This window comes from Coregonus clupeaformis, chromosome 21 (assembly GCF_020615455.1).
Source record: "Coregonus clupeaformis isolate EN_2021a chromosome 21, ASM2061545v1, whole genome shotgun sequence".
Lineage (NCBI taxonomy): Eukaryota > Metazoa > Chordata > Actinopteri > Salmoniformes > Salmonidae > Coregonus > Coregonus clupeaformis.
The window spans coordinates 51,168,996-51,188,268 of NC_059212.1; the positions used below are offsets into that span (position 1 = coordinate 51,168,996).

General features: G+C 44.4%; 1 protein-coding gene and 1 pseudogene across 2 annotated transcripts; one reads left to right on the plus strand and one right to left on the minus strand.

The window, feature by feature from the left end:
* Window positions 1-220: 220 nt before the first annotated feature.
* On the minus strand, window positions 221-16,427 carry LOC121535585 (vasculin-like protein 1). Of its 2 annotated transcripts, none has more exons than XM_041842794.2 (11): window positions 16,296-16,427; window positions 11,891-13,223; window positions 11,693-11,807; window positions 9,651-9,780; window positions 9,194-9,522; window positions 8,882-8,957; window positions 8,392-8,750; window positions 7,884-8,042; window positions 7,534-7,658; window positions 5,739-5,841; window positions 221-662 (listed from the first exon to the last, which is right to left on the minus strand). In XM_041842794.2, the coding sequence occupies exons 3-11, from the start codon at window positions 11,750-11,752 to the stop codon at window positions 522-524; spliced, it is 1,482 nt and encodes a 493-aa protein (XP_041698728.1). In that variant the 5' UTR covers window positions 11,753-11,807; window positions 11,891-13,223; window positions 16,296-16,427; the 3' UTR covers window positions 221-521. The 2 variants fall into 2 exon arrangements, with proteins under 2 accessions (XP_041698728.1, XP_041698727.1); XM_041842793.2 differs by having other exon boundaries at window positions 16,166-16,427.
* A 105-nt stretch (window positions 16,428-16,532) lies between these two features.
* On the plus strand, window positions 16,533-19,184 carry LOC121535587 (annotated as a pseudogene).
* The last annotated feature ends 89 nt before the right edge of the window (window positions 19,185-19,273 follow it).

The following is a 19,273-nucleotide window of genomic DNA, read 5'->3' on the forward strand; positions in this document are numbered from 1 at the left end:
TAAGGTTTTTCCCGATTGAGCTGACATGCAGCGCTCACCGTGAATGCAGTCTCTGCGAACGTGGGAACATCGCCTTTAAATTTAAATCCAGCCCTAACTGCTAGACCACCCAAGCCCCACAGCATGGTTAACACTATACCGTTTTCTTTGACAATCCATGTGATTTACCATGAACACAATCCAACTTATTCATAGAAACAACCAGAACACCAAGCAAGGCCTGATTTCTATTGAAACATGTCAGGAAACCATTTTAATGTCATCAGCATCAATGAAATGAGTTAATCTGTTTAAAGTAGAATCAGATGTTCATTGCCCTTTTCTTGATGAACACTCAGCTCCACAAAGCAAGGGGAAGAGGTGCAGGGAAAAATACATCTGCATGGCGAAGCAGGAACTTCCCCCTCCACTGGAATGCAATTGTTTTTTTCCCCTTGTGCAAGAACAACAAAAAGTCAAACGGGTTCTGAAAACAAAGACGAGAGGGGTGTGTGTTGGGTTTGTTCCATAAAGCCACTTCGTCAGGTTTTGATGTCATCGTCATCTGAGGTCTGGCTGCTGCTGCTGGTTTCAGACTCGGAGCCCTCGTCCTTTTCTAAGTGGGCCTCGGCCACACACCTCCAGGGGGTGAAGTGGAGGGGGATGATCCCATTCCTCTTCAGCTGGGAAGAACAAGAACCAACCGAGTGAAAACACGAACCTAAGCCTTGTTTATACCTGGTGCTAACATGCGTCCTTTGTCCTGATCTTATCCACATTCTGATTGTGCCCACATTGTAGCAGTTGCATCTACACATTGTAGTATTGTGTCTCTTAGCCGTCCACATTGTGACCAGATTTCCTGGTTATTCCCTGTATGCAAATTATTTGAAAATATGAAAGTATTGATTGTAAGCTATAAATATACAGATGTAGCTATATATATACACACACAGATATAGCTGTGGAAAAAATTAAGAGACCACTGCAGATTTTTCTTAAATCAGCATCTCTACATGTATGGCAGCCATTCCATTCCAGTGTCTGTTGAATTCCAACACAGGCACACCTCATTCTACTGAATTAGGTACTGATTAGGTGATCACCTGAACCAAATCTTATTTAACGAGGACCAGTATTAAAAACCACTACTGTGGTCATCACTATCCTCTTGCAATAGGACCAGCTGGATGGCAAAAATAGTGCTAATAGTACCTCAAAAGTAATATTAATAAAAAAATAACTATTGACCATGCCAAAAGAGTTGAAAAGGAATGTTTTGAGTGAGGAAAAGAAGGGTTCAATTCTGGCTTTACTGGCAGAGGGATACAGTGAGCGTCAGGTTGCTTCCATCCTTAAAATTTCAAAGACGGCGGTTCATAAGAACAAGGTCAAGCAGCAGACATCGGGGACAACAAAGCTACAGACTGGCAGAGGGCGAAAACGACTCTCTACTGACCGGGATGACCGCCAACTAATTTGAATGTCACTCAACAACCGTAGGATGACATCAAGAGACCTACAAAAATAATGGCAAACGGCAGCTGGGGTGAAGTGCACGGCGAGGACGGTTCGAAACAGGCTCCATGGGGCAGGGCTGAAGTCGTGCAAAGCTAGAAAAAAGCCCATCAATGAGAAGCAAAGAAGAGCCAGGCTGAGGTTTGCAAAAGACCATAAGGATTGGACCGTAGAGGAATGGAGTAAGGTCATCTTCTCTGATGAGTCCAATTTTCAGCTTTGCCCAACACCTGGTCGTCTAATGGTTAGACGGAGACCTGGAGAGGCCTATAAGCCACAGTGTCTCGCACCCACTGTGAAATTTGGTGGAGGATCGGTGATGATCTGTGGGTGCTTCAGCAAGGCTGGAATCGGGCAGATTTTGTCTTTGTGAAGGACGCATAAATCAAGCCACGTACAAGGTTGTCCTGGAAGAAAACTTGCTTCCTTTTGCTCTGACATTGTTCCCCAACTCTGAGGATTGGTTTTTCCAGCAGAACAATGCGCCATGCCACACAGCCAGGTCAATCAAGGTGTGGATGGAGGACCACCAGATCATGGTGTCATGGCCAGCCCAATCTCCAGACCTGAACCCCATTGAAAACTTCTGGAATGTGATCAAGAGGAAGTTGGATGGTCACAAGCCATCAAACAAAGCCGGGCTGCTTGAATTTTTGCGCCAGGAGTGGCATAAAGTCACCCAACATCAATGTGAAAGACTGGTGGAGAGCATGCCAAGACGCATGAAAGTTAATAATTAATTAATATATTATATAAACATTTCTCCCAAATTCCAAATAAAAATATTGTCATTTAGAGCATTTATTTGCAGAAAATGACAACTGGTCAAAATAACAAAAAAGATGCAGTGTTGTCAGACCTCGAATAATGCAAAGAAAATAAGTTCATGTTCATTTTTAAACAACACAATACTAATATTTTAACTTAGTTCAGAAATCAATATTTGGTGGAATAACCCTGATTTTCAATCACAACTTTGGTCCTCTGTAGCTCAGCTGGTAGAGCACGGCGCTTGTAACGCTAAGGTAGTGGGTTCGATCCCCGAGACCACCCATACACAAAAAAAAATATGAATGAACGCATGACTGTAAGTCGCTTTGGATAAAAGCATCTGCAGGAAACGTATGATCTCTGTAATTGCAAACAAAGGTTTCTGTACCAAATATTAAGTTCTGCTTTTCTGATGTATCAAATAATTATGTCATGCAATAAAATGCAAATGAATTACTTAAAAATCATACAAATGTGATTTTCTGGATTTTTTAAAAGATTCCGTCTCTCACAGTTGAAGTGTACCTATGATCAAAATTACAGACCTCTACATGCTTTGTAAGTAGGAAAACCTGCAAAATCGGCAGTGTATCAAATACTTGTTCTCCCCACTGTGTGTGTATATATATATATATATATTAGGGCTGTCAAATGATTAAAATTTTTAATCAAATTAATCAGAATTTTCAGTGGATTAATCATGATTAATCACTATTTGCAATTACACCTGAATCCTAACCATTTTTTTTTCTGAAATGCATACCAAAAGATAAATAACAGGACATAGATACATAATTTTCATATTATGTCTGTTTATTAACACAGCCAAATAATGGTGTTTTAAATCAAGCTGAAACATACTACACACCATAATATTTGTCTTTGGCTGTGGCTCTTGACGGTGGCTTATAGAATGAGTCTTGAGACGCCACTTGCAAAACATCAAGGAAACCTGAGTCTTCTACAATGCTAATGGGTCTACAATCCTTTGCAATCCATTTTGCTATTGTGTTGGTCAAATTATCTGAGGTTGATTTTGTTAATTGCCTGCAAACATTCAGCGTGGTCTGGCGCAAACCACTTGCTGAATCTGACGGCCCAGCAAACGCATGTTTGGCGTTGACATGGTACTTCAAGCTTGAACAGCTCCGGTGAAATTGAAACTCCTTCTTACAAATCTTGCAAATAACCTTGTACTTGTTAACTGTACCATCATCATTCTTTTTATATTTGAATCCGTCAATAGGCCCACTTTGCTCACCTTGCTCCATCTCGCCTCTAGCTCCCAACCACTTTCCTGACCTGAATAATTTGTCACACTGCGCATGCGTGAAATGCGTTAAAAAAATTGACGTAATTAACAGCAAACAACTAATTAACGTCGTTAACGCGCTATTTTTGACAGCCCTAATATATATATATATATATATATATATATATATACACACATACATACAGTGGGGAAAAAAAGTATTTAGTCAGCCACCAATTGTCCAAGTTCTCCCACTTAAAAAGATGAGAGAGACCTGTACTTTTCATCATAGGTACACGTCAACTATGACAGACAAAATGAGATTTTTTTTCCCAGAAAATCACATTGTAGGATTTTTAATGAATTTATTTGCAAATTATGGTGGAAAATAAGTATTTGGTCAATAACTAAAGTTTCTCAATACTTTGTTATATACCCTTTGTTGGCAATGACACAGGTCAAACGTTTTCTGTAAGTCTTCACAAGGTTTTCACACACTGTTGCTGGTATTTTGGCCCATTCCTCCATGCAGATCTCCTCTAGAGCAGTGATGTTTTGGGGCTGTCGCTGGGCAACACGGACTTTCAACTCCCTCCAAAGATTTTCTATGGGGTTGAGATCTGGAGACTGGCTAGGCCACTCCAGGACCTTGAAATGCTTCTACGAAGCCACTCCTTCGTTGCCCGGGCGGTGTGTTTGGGATCATTGTCATGCTGAAAGACCCAGCCACGTTTCATCTTCAATGCCCTTGCTGATGGAAGGAGGTTTTCACTCAAAATCTCACAATACATGGCCCCATTCATTCTTTCCTTTACACAGATCAGTCGTCCTGGTCCCTTTGCAGAAAAACAGCCCCCAAAGCATGATGTTTCCACCCCCATGCTTCACAGTAGGTATGGTGTTCTTTGGATGCAACTCAGCATTCTTTGTCCTCCAAACACGACGAGTTGAGTTTTTACCAAAAAGTTATATTTTGATTTCATCTGACCATATGACATTCTCCCAATCCTCTTCTGGATCATCCAAATGCACTCTAGCAAACTTCAGACGGGCCTGGACATGTACTGGCTTAAGCAGGGGGACACGTCTGGCACTGCAGGATTTGAGTTTTTGGCGGCGTAGTGTGTTACTGATGGTAGGCTTTGTTACTTTGGTCCCAGCTCTCTGCAGGTCATTCACTAGGTCCCCCCGTGTGGTTCTGGGATTTTTGCTCACCGTTCTTGTGATCATTTTGACCCCACGGGGTGAGATCTTGCGTGGAGCCCCAGATCGAGGGAGATTATCAGTGGTCTTGTATGTCTTCCATTTCCTAATAATTGCTCCCACAGTTGATTTCTTCAAACCAAGCTGCTTACCTATTGCAGATTCAGTCTTCCCAGCCTGGTGCAGGTCTACAATTTTGTTTCTGGTGTCCTTTGACAGCTCTTTGGTCTTGGCCATAGTGGAGTTTGGAGTGTGACTGTTTGAGGTTGTGGACAGGTGTCTTTTATACTGATAACAAGTTCAAACAGGTGCCATTAATACAAGTAACGAGTGGAGGACAGAGGAGCCTCTTAAAGAAGAAGTTACAGGTCTGTGAGAGCCAGAAATATTGCTTGTTTGTAGGTGACCAAATACTTATTTTCCACCATAATTTGCAAATAAATTCATTAAAAATCCTACAATGTGATTTTCTGGATTTTTTCTCTCAATTTGTCTGTCATAGTTGACGTGTACTTATGATGAAAATTACAGGACTCTCATCTTTTTAAGTGGGATAACTTGCACAATTGGTGGCTGACTAAATACTTTTTTTCCCCACTGTGTATATATATATATATATATATATATATATATGTGTGTATGTATGTGATTTAAATGGTTTGACCATGCAGATCAATCAGATCACAATTAGTCTTTTAATCATCTACACCTGTCTAAAAATGTGGGCACAATCAGAATGTGGACAAGATCAGGACAAAGGACGCATGTTAGACCCAGGTATAAACGGGGCTCTAGACACTAGCCTGGTCCCACACTATATGCTTGAGACAACTCTACCGTACAGCATTACAGCGATGAAAGAGTTGGCAACAGCACATACACTAGGCTACCTAAACACTAGCCATTTTCATTCTATTCAAAACACGTCACTTCCTATGACGTTTAAAGCAGTCACCGAAGATGCACATAACATATTGATGATGTTATTGTAAGATTGTGTCAAACTCAGACGTACCTGTTCAGTTTTAGTCTGGAACTCGCTGAGCTCTTCCTGAGTCAGGGGCAGGAAGCGGTCATCGTTTTCTGGGTATTCCTGCCAGCCCATGGCCTTCAGTAACCTGCAAGGAAACAGCAAACACTGCTCAGTAGACTGATGGTGTGTGTGTGTGTGTGTGTGTATGTATGTACAGTGGGGAGAACAAGTATTTGATACACTGCCGATTTTGCAGGTTTTCCTACTTACAAAGCATGTAGATTTTGTAGGTCTGTAATTTTTTATCATAGGTACACTTCAACTGTGAGAGACGGAATCTAAAACAAAAATCCAGAAAATTAGATTGTATGATTTTTAAGTAATTATTTGCATTTTATTGCATGACATAAATATTTGATCACCTACCAACCAGTAAGAATTCCGGCTCTCACAGACCTGTTCGTTTTTCTTTAAGAAGCCCTCCTGTTCTCCACTCATTACCTGTATTAACTGCACGTTTGAACTCGTTACCTGTATAAAAGACACCTGTCCACACACTCAATCAAACAGACTCCAACCTCTCCACAATGGCCAAGACCAGAGAGCTGTGTAAGGACATCAGGGATACAATTGTAGACCTGCACAAGGCTGGGATGGGCTACAGGACAATAGGCAAGCTGCTTGGTGAGAAGGCACCAACTGTTGGCGCAATTATTAGAAAATGGAAGAAGTTCAAGATGACGGTCAATCACCCTCGGTCTGGGGCTACATGCAAGATCTCACCTCGTGGGGCATCAATGATCATAAGGAAGGTGAGGGATCAGCCCAGAACTACACGGCAGGACCTGGTCAATGACCTGAAGAGAGCTGGGACCACAGTCTCAAAGAAAACCATTAGTAACACACTATGCCGTCATGGATTAAAATCCTGCAGCGCACGCAAGGTCCCCCTGCTCAAGCCAGCGCATGTCCAGGCCCGTCTGAAGTTTGCCAATGACCATCTGGATGATCCAGAGGAGGAATGGGAGAAGGTCATGTGGTCTGATGAGACAAAAATAGAGCTTTTGATCTAAACTCCACTCGCCGTGTTTGGAGGAAGAAGAAGGATGAGTACAACCCCAAGAACACCATCCCAACCGTGAAGCATGGAGGTGGAAACATCATTCTTTGGGGATGCTTTTCTGCAGAGGGGACAGGACGACTGCACCGTATTGAGGGGAGGATGGATGGGGCCATGTATCGCGAGATCTTGGCCAACAACCTCCTTCCCTCAGTAAGAGCATTGAAGATGGGTCGTGGCTGGGTCTTCCAGCATGACAACGACCCGAAACACACAGCCAGGGCAACTAAGGAGTGGCACCGTAAGAAGCATCTCAAGGTCCTGGAGTGGCCTAGTCAGTCTCCAGACCTGAACCCAATAGAAAATCTTTGGAGGGAGCTGAAAGTCTGTATTGCCCAGCGACAGCCCCGAAACCTGAAGGATCTGGAGAAGGTCTGTATGGAGGAGTGGGCCAAAATCCCTGCTGCAGTGTGTGCAAACCTGGTCAAGACCTACAGGAAACGTATGATCTCTGTAATTGCAAACAAAGGTTTCTGTACCAAATATTAAGTTCTGCTTTTCTGATGTATCAAATACTTATGTCATGCAATAAAATGCAAATGAATTACTTAAAAATCATACAATGTGATTTTCTGGATTTTTGTTTTAGATTCCGTCTCTCACAGTTGAAGTGTACCTATGATAACAATTACAGACCTCTACATGCTTTGTAAGTAGGAAAACCTGCAAAATACTTGTTCTCCCCACTGTATGTATGCATGTATATGTCAGTCCTACCGGTGTTCTTCCTCCAGGGAGCTGGACAAGTGATCAGTGTCTGAGTCGCTGAGGGAGTGAGACAGGCCGTTCTCATTGCAGACTCCCTGGCTGTAGGCTTTGGGCTCTGGGGTGCTGATCTTGCCCTGAGGAGTCATTTACACCAAAGAATAGACACCTTAATAAAACAAGGTCACTTCTGCTTACATATGAACTGAATCATGTAACGCTCCACATTTGACATGCCTCTAGTTTATTTTCGTTCAGTCAGCCTGTGAATTTACCTTCAATTGGTTTGAATTTAACATTTTGGATGTTGTTTTGGAGGGCCTTTGCGTCCCACTTGGACATTTTCTAGGGGTGTTATGTACCTCTCCAGGTGTCCCAGGGCTGCTGCTGGAGGTCAGGTCTCCGGTGCCCTCGTCCTTCAGCGTCCGCAGGAAGTCACTCTTCCGGTCTGGTCCACGCCGCATCAGCTTCAGCCGTGACGACGAGGCGATGTCTATGGGAGGAGTTGTACTAAAAGGATTCTGATAGAAAACACAGAGAGAGAGAGCGAGAGGGAGAGTGAAATGGGCACACAGAGAGAGAGAGAGAGAGAGAGAGAGAGAGAGAGAGAGAAATGGGCACACAGAGAGAGAGAGAGATAGAGAGAGAGAGAAATGGGCACACATAGAGAGAGAGAGAGAGAGAGATAGAGAGAGAGAGAAATGGGCACACAGTGAGAGAGGGAGGAGAATGTTGAGCCCTTGTTTGTGGTTTCTAACAGTTACGTAAACTTTTCTCAGTTAATTTATTCAGGACTAGATTTGTATGGCTTGCTATACGCTCTCTATAAACCCTTTGGCGTGTGTAAGGGGTCTGGAGAGCTGCCCTCACCTCTTTGGAGTTGTTGTGGCTGTGTAGCTGGGTGCCGGGGGCGGAGGGTTTGGCTGTAGACACAGGGCTGGTGAAGACAGAGTCTCGTCCTGACAGGTGGAGGCCAGGCTTGGTGGAGTCTCTCCCACTCGGCTTCCACTGAGGGGGCTTGGTGGGCACCACAGCAGACTTGGGCACCAGGTTCTTATAGACTGAGTGGGTGGAGCTAGTGATGGTGGACGGGGCTTTGCTGCCATTGATGGGCAGGGCTCCGGAGCTGGCGAAGCCAGTAGAGAATGCAATGCATCCTGGGTCCTCCTTGGAAACCTTCTTGATCACCAGCATCTTAGACACCATCTGTTTGCCACTAGGGGGGTTCTCTGGAGAGATGGGGCACAACAACTAGTTAGGAGGGGGGGTAACGACATGGAGACAAAGGGAGTGGGCTGAAGATGTTACTGGCGTCAACTTTGTAATGTCGAGAGATCAATCAATCTATTAGAGTGATTACCCCATACTCCAGCGTGAGGAGCCACTGGCCTCGTCTGGTTCCCGGGCTTTCCAGTTGTTTCAGGGTTAAGGGAGGGCTGGTAGGAAAACATTTACATTATTTCATACGTTTGTATATACAGTATATTTCCCATGATGTTTTATGTTTACCTGTACCAATCCAGATATTTTCCCTGTTAGGTCTTAATGTCACTATGCCCATTGACATATGGCACAGTAACTCAAGACTGTAATGTCTTTGCTAACATTGCTTAAAATGTGACAAGAAGTTGTCAAGAGGTTTTCAGGAATGGAGGATGAGATTATTACTCACAAAGTCCTCTTCCACAAACTTCAGATTGTCCTCCCTGCTGCGTTCCTCATTGGGGAACTTTTCCTGGTAGAGGGTCCCAGGGGCGCTCTTGCGGGGATGGAAGTTGCCGTTGCGCTGCCGGTGCCCCCCCTGCCTGTCCCCTCCTCCAGTCCCGGGGCGTTTGGGGTGGCGCCCCAGGTGGTGGTGCCCGTCCTGTGGCGCCCCGTTCCAGGTGGGATGAGCCTCCTTCCAGCAGGACCCCCCCGCTAGGCCGCCATGCCCCCCCTTCGCCACCCCAGAGTCCACAGAGTCATGCCTCAGGAGGAGAGAGGGCTGCTGCCACCCATCACCTACAGACACACACAGGACAGACAGTTTAATACTATGGAACAAAACAAACACCGCTCTTTCAAGCAGGCTGTCAACAAACCACACATAACAAACACAAAAAAAAGGGGGTTCAGATCATCGGGGTTACCTGCGGGGGCGTGCAGGGAACCGTTGTTAAAGAAGCCATCGGAGGAGTTGTGTCGGCGGCGGCTCACGGCAGCACAGCTGTTCCGGTGGTGATGGGGGTCGCCATGCTTCTCAAGGCTGGCTGCAGGGGACTGGACACAAAGAAAGGTTTCGATTTTTATTGGCATGTGCACAAGTACAGTGTAATGCCTTTCTTGCAAGCGCTTTCCCAACAATGCAGTAATCAATATCAGTAGTATTTTAAATAGAACAAAAACACACGAGAAATAGAAATAAGAAAACGGCAAAATAATCACAAAATAGCAAAGTTGGGTCGGCGCTCGCAAGACTGCAGCCATACAGTAGACGCCATCATTGTCACAAAAAAAAAGGGCAGTGAAGTGAAACCATGTGCTCCCAGATCATACCCCTAGTCCTCTAGTACCTCCACACACACACAAGTGTGAAACAGGAAGGAATTCTCTCACACCAAACTCTCCAAATTGTTCATCTGCTTTATTTAGCAAAAGAATGTCACACAACTACATAATAATAATAATAATAATATGCCATTTAGCAGACGCTTTTATCCAAAGCGACTTACAGTCATGCGTGCATACATTTTTTGTGTATGGGTGGTCCCGGGGATCGAACCCACTACCTTAGCGTTACAAGCGCCGTGCTCTACCAGCTGAGCTACAGAGGACCACTCATAACACATAATACACATACACTATATACACAAAAATATGTGGACACCCCTTCAAATTAGTGGATTCGGCCATTTCAGCCACACCAGTTGCTGACAGGTGTATAAAAATCGAGCACACAGCCATGCAATCTCCATAGACGAACATTGGTAGTAGAATGGCCTTACTGAAGAGCTCAGTGACTTTCAACGTGGCACCGTCATAGGATGCCACCTTTCCAACAAGTCAGTTCGTCAAATTTCTGCCTTGTTAGAGCTGCTCCAGTTAACTGTAAGTGCTGTTATTGTGAAGTGGAAACATCTAGGAGCAACAACGGCTCAGCCGCGAAGTGGTAGGCCACACAAGCTCACAGAACGGGACCGCAGAGTGCTGAAGCGCGTAAAAATCACTCAGTACAGAGTTCCAAACTGCCTCTGGAAGCAACGTCAGCACAAGAACTGTCCGTCAGGAGCTTCATGAAATGGGTTTCCATGACCGAGCAGCCACACACGAGCCTAAGATCACCATGCGCAATGCCAAGCGTCGGCTGGAGTGGTGTAAAGCTTGCCGCCGTTAAGACTCTGGAGCTTTGGTGTTTATGTAATAACTTTGAGTTGTCCATTAGTCACCACTATCAGATTGATCTTACTGGACTGGCCAATGTTGAGATCGGTGTCCACAACTCATTTAATAATAATAATAATAATAATAATAATAATAATAATAATAATATGCCATTTAGTCGACGCTTTTATCCAAAGCGACTTACAGTCATGTGTGCATACATTTTTACGTATGGGTGGTCCCGGGGATCGAACCCACTACCCTGGCGTTACAAGCGCCATGCTCTACCAATTGATCTACAGGTTTACAACCTGAAAATCACCTGGTATAGGCTCCACTGACTACCAGATTACTCCAAGCTCTTGCTGAGAGTATAAAAACACTGTTCTCATTTAGCTGAATCTCAATCCATGTCTAGTAGTCCCATGTGCAAGACAACACCACAACAAGCTCTCCTGCCTTTCACACTTCTCCATCTGTCCATTCATCTTCCCTTTCTACTGCTTTCACTTACCACACCAAGAAAACACATTTCAAATCATACATAGCCTGGAAGATAGCAACCCGATGAGGAACAAATAATAAAACAAGCAAAATCCCCTTCACTCCCTGTCATTTTCTTCATCCTCTCTCCATTACAGTCTACATTCATTCAGTGTCACTTACTTGATTTTCTCATGTCTGTTTCCCCTGAGTACAAACTGTATCTCTGACTCTTTTTCCTGTGCTGATTGCAGTCAGTCTGCCCCCAATCGGCCTGCCCCTGGCTGCACGCACACACAAACGTACGTACACACAGACACGGTCTCACCTTGGCAGGCTGGGGAGTGGAGAAGTTAAGCCAGGCAGGGACAAAGTCATGCTGCGCCATTTAGGTCCAGTGTCTCCGGTCAGTGGATCGAGGCATCAAACCTCATGGCAAGGATCTGACAGAGTAAAATGAATGAGAAATCTTGGATTCTGGGACAAAAGAAACAACACTATGTTGCATAAGACTTGTCATTATTACCCCAGAGTCTTTGGCTCTGAAGTCCTCGCTTCTTTCTCTCGGTCTCTCCCTCCTCTGTGGGCTTGACTCAGAGTGTGTGATGGAGAGCAGCACCTCACTGCCGAGCCCTCCTCCTCCTCCTCCAGGACAGAACAGCCCCTTTCCCCAGCGGCAGACCCCGTCGTCCAGGGTGAAGCGTTGGGAGACGGGTCACAGGGTTCTGGGATGATCTGGAATGGTGATCCAGAGGCCTGGGGTTGATTCAAGGTTAGTTACCCAGGAGGGGATTTGATGGCTTTGGACTTCTCTAACGATTTTAACACATGGTTTGAGCTGGGGAAGTTATGTGTTTTATTTTTGGGGGGGGAGTGTTGTTACCCCCCAATTCGTCCTGATCACTCTACTGAAGCAGGTAGGATTCTTTGTCAGGGGAAGAAACACATGGAACCTGCTTGATCCGTGATGTGAAACTGAAGGTTCTGATTGGTGGGCTCAGTAGACAGGCAGCTGAATTGTCCAATGGGAGTGGCATGTGCAGGTTTTCTGGTGAGATTGGAAGCCCTGGGGCATCGATCCCTGTCAGTGTGAACGGGACAGTTCCACTATGACATCAGAAAGGGGTGGGAGGTGGTTCTGGCTCTTCTCCTGCCACTAAGTGCCAGCTCTTAGACCTAGATGCTCACCTTTTACAGCGTCATTTTAGACTCTACCCAAACACATGAAGAAAATAAATCAATTCAGAGACCTCTTTTTATTCCAATGGAGGTCACTGAAAACCACAGCTCACCTCATTAAACTGGTGAAAAGGCTTTCTGGGGTTGAAGGAAGAAAAAGAAGGTGTCTAGTATTACAGTCACATGACAGTAAAGGCAGTAGAATCCACTGTTACATTTCTGACATCTTCAATCGCGGTCAGTGAAATGTTGATACTGCAGAACAATGCATTACAAGGCAGTTTTTCAATGCATGCTAAAGACAACGGTGTCTCAATGGCTGGTTAGATTTGTTGCCTTCATCTGTCCTATTATATTTGCTGGTATAATTAGCCGTAGTTGTGTGGTTGAAGGATGAGAGTGCAACAGTTTTTAAACAGTACAACAGCAATCTCTTACAATCAGTGTCCTGTGTGTCACAACCCACCTAGGACTCCTTTGTCGAAAGACAAAAAATAAACGTGTCCATAAAAGAGGGAACCTCTGAAATGCAAATATCTTCCTTTCTCCAAAGCAAAGAAAGTGTATGAACATATGGATAATGTATCAGAAGGACAGGTGCTGCTCAGTTAATCCAAGTATTTTCCGTCCTCTTGTAGTGTTGCTTTCACATGTAGTTGATGCACTTATGCAGACCATACCTGCAAACACAAAACAGAAATAGCATTAGTTCAGACAACAATAATTTTGAATCTCAGACACACGGTAAGGTTGTAATGCACAGACCCGTAGCCTACAAGTTTATGCAGGTGTATACCCGAGTAATGTTCCCAGCACAAGCTGTACTGTACATCAAACTTGATTAAATGTTCTCCCAGAACACCTTTGATAAACCCACAAATAGTTTCTCATTCAAAAGACAGCAAACACGTTGCAATGGTGAAGAAAAAAAAAAATTGAAGCAAAACACCATCAAAAACCAGAGCTCTTAAGACATTTTATACTCCCTTATAAAACTGCAAGTTTTATCAAATATGTATACCAGTCTAAAAATATTATAGACCTGAACACTTTCTCACTCTCTCCCAGCTCCTAATCTAAATAGGACAGTGAGTGATTGTGTGTGTTCTAAGCTGCTAAGAACTGCAAACCACTCACAGCATATCATCATCATTAATGATCACAAGGCTGCAGTGCTTCCTAAAGTCAAATCAATAAACATCCTTTATAGCACTGTGATTGGCTGTCCAATGGCTTCCATTGTGTATTGGGTTGACCAAGTTATTACTCTGCATTGCAATGTAAAATTGATAGCTAGGCTGCTACTGCCAGCTGAGGTACACATTCATTCCTAATGCACGAAGGACAACTGATGCACCAATTCACAAACACTGGAATGACTTTTGATTTCAAGCAGTTGACAGATCTTGTGGACACATTCACTATTACAAACAAGTTAAGCCCCTTTCAAAATTCTTGACAGCAAGTTCAGAAATAATTTGAGCAGATTCAGGAAGCAAAAACTTAGATCACTGCTAGCTAATTATCTTGCTAGCTAGTTTAGCTAGCTACAAAAGTATGTGGACACCCCTTCAAATGAGTGGATTCTGCTATTTCAGCCACAACCGTTGCTGACAGGTGTATGAAATCGAGCACACAGTCATGCAATCTCCATAGATAAACATTGGCAGTAGAATGGCCTTACTGAAAAGCTCAGTGACTATCAACGTGGCACCGTCATAGTCAGTTTGACACATTTTTGCCCTGGTCAACTATAAGTTGCCTGTGCCATTAAACCCCTACAACTCATCCAGAATGCCGCAGCCCGTCTGGTGTTCAACCTTCCCAAGTTCTCTCACGTCACCCCGCTCCTCCGCACACTCCACTGGCTTCCAGTTGAAGCTCGCATCTGCTACAAGACCATGGTGCTTGCCTACGGAGCTGTGAGGGGAACGGCACCTCCGTACCTTCAGGCTCTGATCAGTCCCTACACCCAAACGAGGGCATTGCGTTCATCCACTTCTGGCCTGCTGGCTCCCCTACCTCTGCGGAAGCATAGTTCCCGCTCAGCCCAGTCAAAACTGTTCGCTGCTCTGGCACCCCAATGGTGGAACAAGCTCCCTCACGACGCCAGGACAGCGGAGTCACTCACCACCTTCCGGAGACATTTGAAACCCCACCTCTTTAAGGAATACCTGGGATAGGATCAAGTAATCCTTCTACTACCCCAACCCCCCCCCAAAAAACTACCCCAACCCCCCCCCAAATAATAAAATAAAATTGTAAAGTGGTTATCCCACTGGCTATAAGGTGAATGCACCTATTTGTAAGTCGCTCTGGATAAGAGCGTCTGCTAAATGACGTAAATGTAAATGTAAGTGCTGTTATTGTGAAGTGGAAACGTCTAGGAGCAACAACAACAACGGCTCAGCCACAAATTGGTAGGCCACACAAGTTCAAAGAACGGGACCGCTGAGTGCTGTAGTGCGTAAAAATAATCTGTCCTCTGTTGCAACATTCACTACCGAGTTCCAAACTGCCTCTGGAAGCAACGTCAGCAAAATAACTGTTAGTCGGGAGCTTCATGAAATTAGTTTCCATGGCCAAGCAGCTGCACACAAACGTAAGATCCCCATGCGCAAACGCGTTCTCTGGAGTGATGAATCACGCTTCATCTGGCAGTCCAACGGACAAATCTGGGTTTGCCGGATGCCAGGAGAACGCTACCTGCCCCAATGCAGTGCCAACTGTAAAGTTTGGTGGAGGAGGAATAATGATCTGGGGCTGTTTCTCATGGTTCGGGCTAGGCCCCTTAGTTCCAGTGAAGGGAAATCTTAACGCTACAGCATACAATGACATTGTAGACCAGGGTTCTTCAATTCCGGTCCTGGAGGGCCGAAACACCTCTGTTTTTCATCCTCTCCTTCTAATCAGGGGCTAATTCAGACCTGGGACACCAGGTGAGTGTAATTAACTACCAGGTAGACATAAAAAACAGACGTGTTTCGGCCCTCCAGGACCGGAATTGAAGAACCCTGTTGTAGACGATTCTGTGCTTCCAACTTTGTGGCAACAGTTTAGGTAAGGACCTTTCCTGTTTTAGCATGACAATGCCCCCGTCCACAAAGCGAGGTCCATACAGAAATGGTTTGTAGAGATCGGTGTGGAAGAACTTGACTGGCCTGCACAGAGCCCTGACCTCAACCCCATCGAACACCTTTGGGATGAATTGGAACACTGACTGCGAGCCAGGCCTAATCGCCCAACATCAGTGCCAGACCTCATTAATGCTCTAGTGGAAATCCTTCCCAGAAGAGTGTAGACTGTTACAGCAGCAAAGGGGGAACCAACTCCATATTAATGCTCATGGGCCATGATTTTGGAATGAGACGTTCGACGAGCAGGTGTCCACATACTTTTGGCCATACAGTGTATATTCTTTGTAACCAAGTTGTTAGCAAGCTAGCTAGCCACGACTATCATCCAAAGCTAGCAAGTCAACTAGCTAACATACAGTAACTCGCACAACTACGACCCAGTCTCAAACACATTTGAAAGACATAAAATATATTTTTTGCAACAGAGTAACGTGAAGTTGTTTCTAATATTGCTGTCACATTTCTGCAAATAGAGGTAAACAGACCTTCGCTTCGTTGGAACAACACGGCTTCAAAATGGCTACCGCGTTAGCCCACACGGGGATTCGGGCGCTAGCTAGCCATATACCTACTGCGTTAGCTTGCTAGATTTTATATGATGATACCAAAACCTACTTATATCAAGCAAGATGTTCTTCACGAAATATGATTCCAAAATATATATTGACTATTAATATTCCATCAATGATTTAGCACTGCAATAGTTTCTTCATGCTATGTGCCGATTTGGTGTTTGTTTGGGTTTTTGGAGCGCTCGCGGAGCTTACTTATCTGGGGGTACGTTCAAGTTCTTATATATAATTTTGCAGCCTCAGGTTGCATGTTGTTTCAAACTGAATAGGAGTGGGGGGAAAAGTACTATACTAAAAACGTAGAAACAGCTTAGAAAGAAACTAGAGTTAAAAAAAATTGCTATCAAAATTGTCTGTTTAACTAGTATTAAAACAAAGTACTAGTTAGCTACATATTCGTGATATTGAATGCGACACACTATCTCTCAGGCAGGCGCAATAATCGATCGTTGCTGAAATCAAACTTTCGGCAGACACTGTGAATCGAGGAAACGACCGAACAAGCCTCTGCTATGGCTAATTTATTAGTAATCTGCACAACGTGAAGATCAAGGGTGAAAAGGATGACTACATTTTTAAAACACAGGCTTTTGTTAGAACATGTCTATTATTTTGGATATCTAACGTTATTAGCTAATGCTAAAGATGCCAAAGCTTGCTAGCTAGCTAACCAGTTTGATCTTATGTTCTAAAATGCACATGCACCTCTTCCCATTTTAGGTAATAAAATGATCTCATTTGCATTGAAGAGGCAATTGAATCCCTGTGTGGTAAGTAGAAACATTACATCAGTTCCTATTATGACACCATCATATTGGTCTATCTGTCCTTGCAACAAATAAACCCTACTGAGAAATGCTTTCCGCAACACTGTCTTTTTTACACCCAGGGTCCAACATGGCAATCTCTGCAACGGGTACTCTGTGGGTCCAGCTGCACAGTGAAGAGGGAATGTTTTTACACCAGTTCCAACCACTTGATGGCTCCACAAGTTTCCATGGCGACTTCGCTACTGTTCCAGAGACTAGCCTCCTCCAGGTTTCTGACCCTCAGGTTCCTGAGCTGCTCTGCTTCTTTGCTCTGCCAGGGGCACCCCGCTCCTGGGAGAGGAGAGGACCAACAGCGCCTCAGCCTGAAAGCCCTGGCCAATGCGCCCAAGCATGCTTTGTACCTTGGCCTCTCTCGGCCTCCTTCCATTCCTGGGTGCCCCCCTGCTGATGGCTGTGACCCAGTCCTACCTCCCTAAGGTGGCCTACGCCCAGGTGGTCTATGGGGCCTCCATCATGTTCTTCCTGGGTGGGACCCGCTGGGGCTTTTCCCTGCCTGAGGGGAGCCCTGCCCAGCCCGACTGGATGAACCTGGGCAACAGTGTGGTGCCCTCCCTGCTGGCCTGGCTGGCTCTGCTCTGCAGGGACAACATCGCAGAGCCCTGGTGGTCATCATGGGGCTGGGCCTGGCCCTGCACTATGACCTTACTCTGCTGCCTGGCTACCCCGGCTGGTTCAAAGCCATGAGAACCATACTTACTCTGGTGGCTACCTTCTCCCTGGTGGCCACATTGACACTGAAGGAGATGTGCCCGGAGAAGAAGATCAAGACAGTTGAGAGTTGACTAGGTAATGGTGGCTAGGGGATACTCACTCAGAGTTTACACTTGAGAGCTAAAGTATCTCAAGAAGACAAGTGAATGAATAGTGGAACACAGATCAGGGTCTTGTTCAGTAGGAGTTAACGGGGGAAAACGGAGGGGGTGAGACATTAACGTTTTCAATAAAAAATCATGACATTTTCACATATCTGGATTTTCTTTTAATCAATGTGTTACTCATGACACTTCCGTTCCTCAACAGGTGAGGGCTGAAATATAAATTCACTTTGTAATCTAGTGCCGTTGCTGAATGAAGGTGATACAAGCTACAGTATTTTCAACCAAAGGGACATTTCTCAGTGTTTTGGAATGGTGAGTACTGACTAAAAAGGCACTGATATTTACAGCATTTTTTAAAAAATATATATACACAATGGCTGCATTTCAGTCAATGAGACATATTAAACAGAAATACTGAGTGCAACAGTTATACTACAGAGTAATGTGTCAAACCATAAACCGTAGTGATAATTTAACAGACGCAGTGAGCACAGCAGAACGATACCATAAGCTTACGATTTCCAACCGTAACAAAGTTTGACATGAGGGACCATAAGTAACATTTTGCTCGTAGTAGCTTCTTGCTTCAGCCGTCAAGTAAGTGCAGTTCAAGGTTTAATACAACTCAGTTTAAACACATGAAGCCCATCGCACTAGCAGTCAGTCTACCTTCAGTCAACATGGATAACGGACAACTCCCATGGAAGTTAAACATCGTTTTGGTGGTAATTTTAAATGTGAGAAATTGAAGTTGGGCAAAATTAATATTTCAATTTCCATTAAAAGTGCACAGGTTGAAACAATTGATAGGATATCACAAAGAGTGACAGCCAGCCATCCCATTCTCAGAAACAGACAAACATCCTTCGTACACTTCAGTGGAGAATGTAATGGTCCTGAAAGTGTCAATGTTTTTAAGTTAACACAAATGAGCTGAGACAATACAGTAACAATGAAAGCTATTGAACCTCCAGAAACACTGGCACACTTCTCTAAAACAGAGCGGGGAAGTGACTGAGTGATGGAGAGAGATAGGTCTGCCATGTAACTGACTGGGAGTAGGTACTGTAGCCTAGCCAGCTCATTTGAATCAACAGTTTCTTGGTTGGCAGTGTCCCAGTCATCCGTTGGCTGTGTACAATGTACGTCTAGTTCAGTTACATAAAAGCAATAAAAAACAATCCAGAATAACAAAACAATCCAAACATTCTGAAATCCATCTATTCCACTCGGACGTCCACAGAAAGTGATTTGTCTTGTATTTTGAAAACACAACTCTTCTAGCTAAAAAAAAAGGTATGTGTTCATGCTCTGTGAGGTGCTGAAAAAAAGTATTCTACAAGTCTCATCCCAACTGTAGTTCACCCTCCATT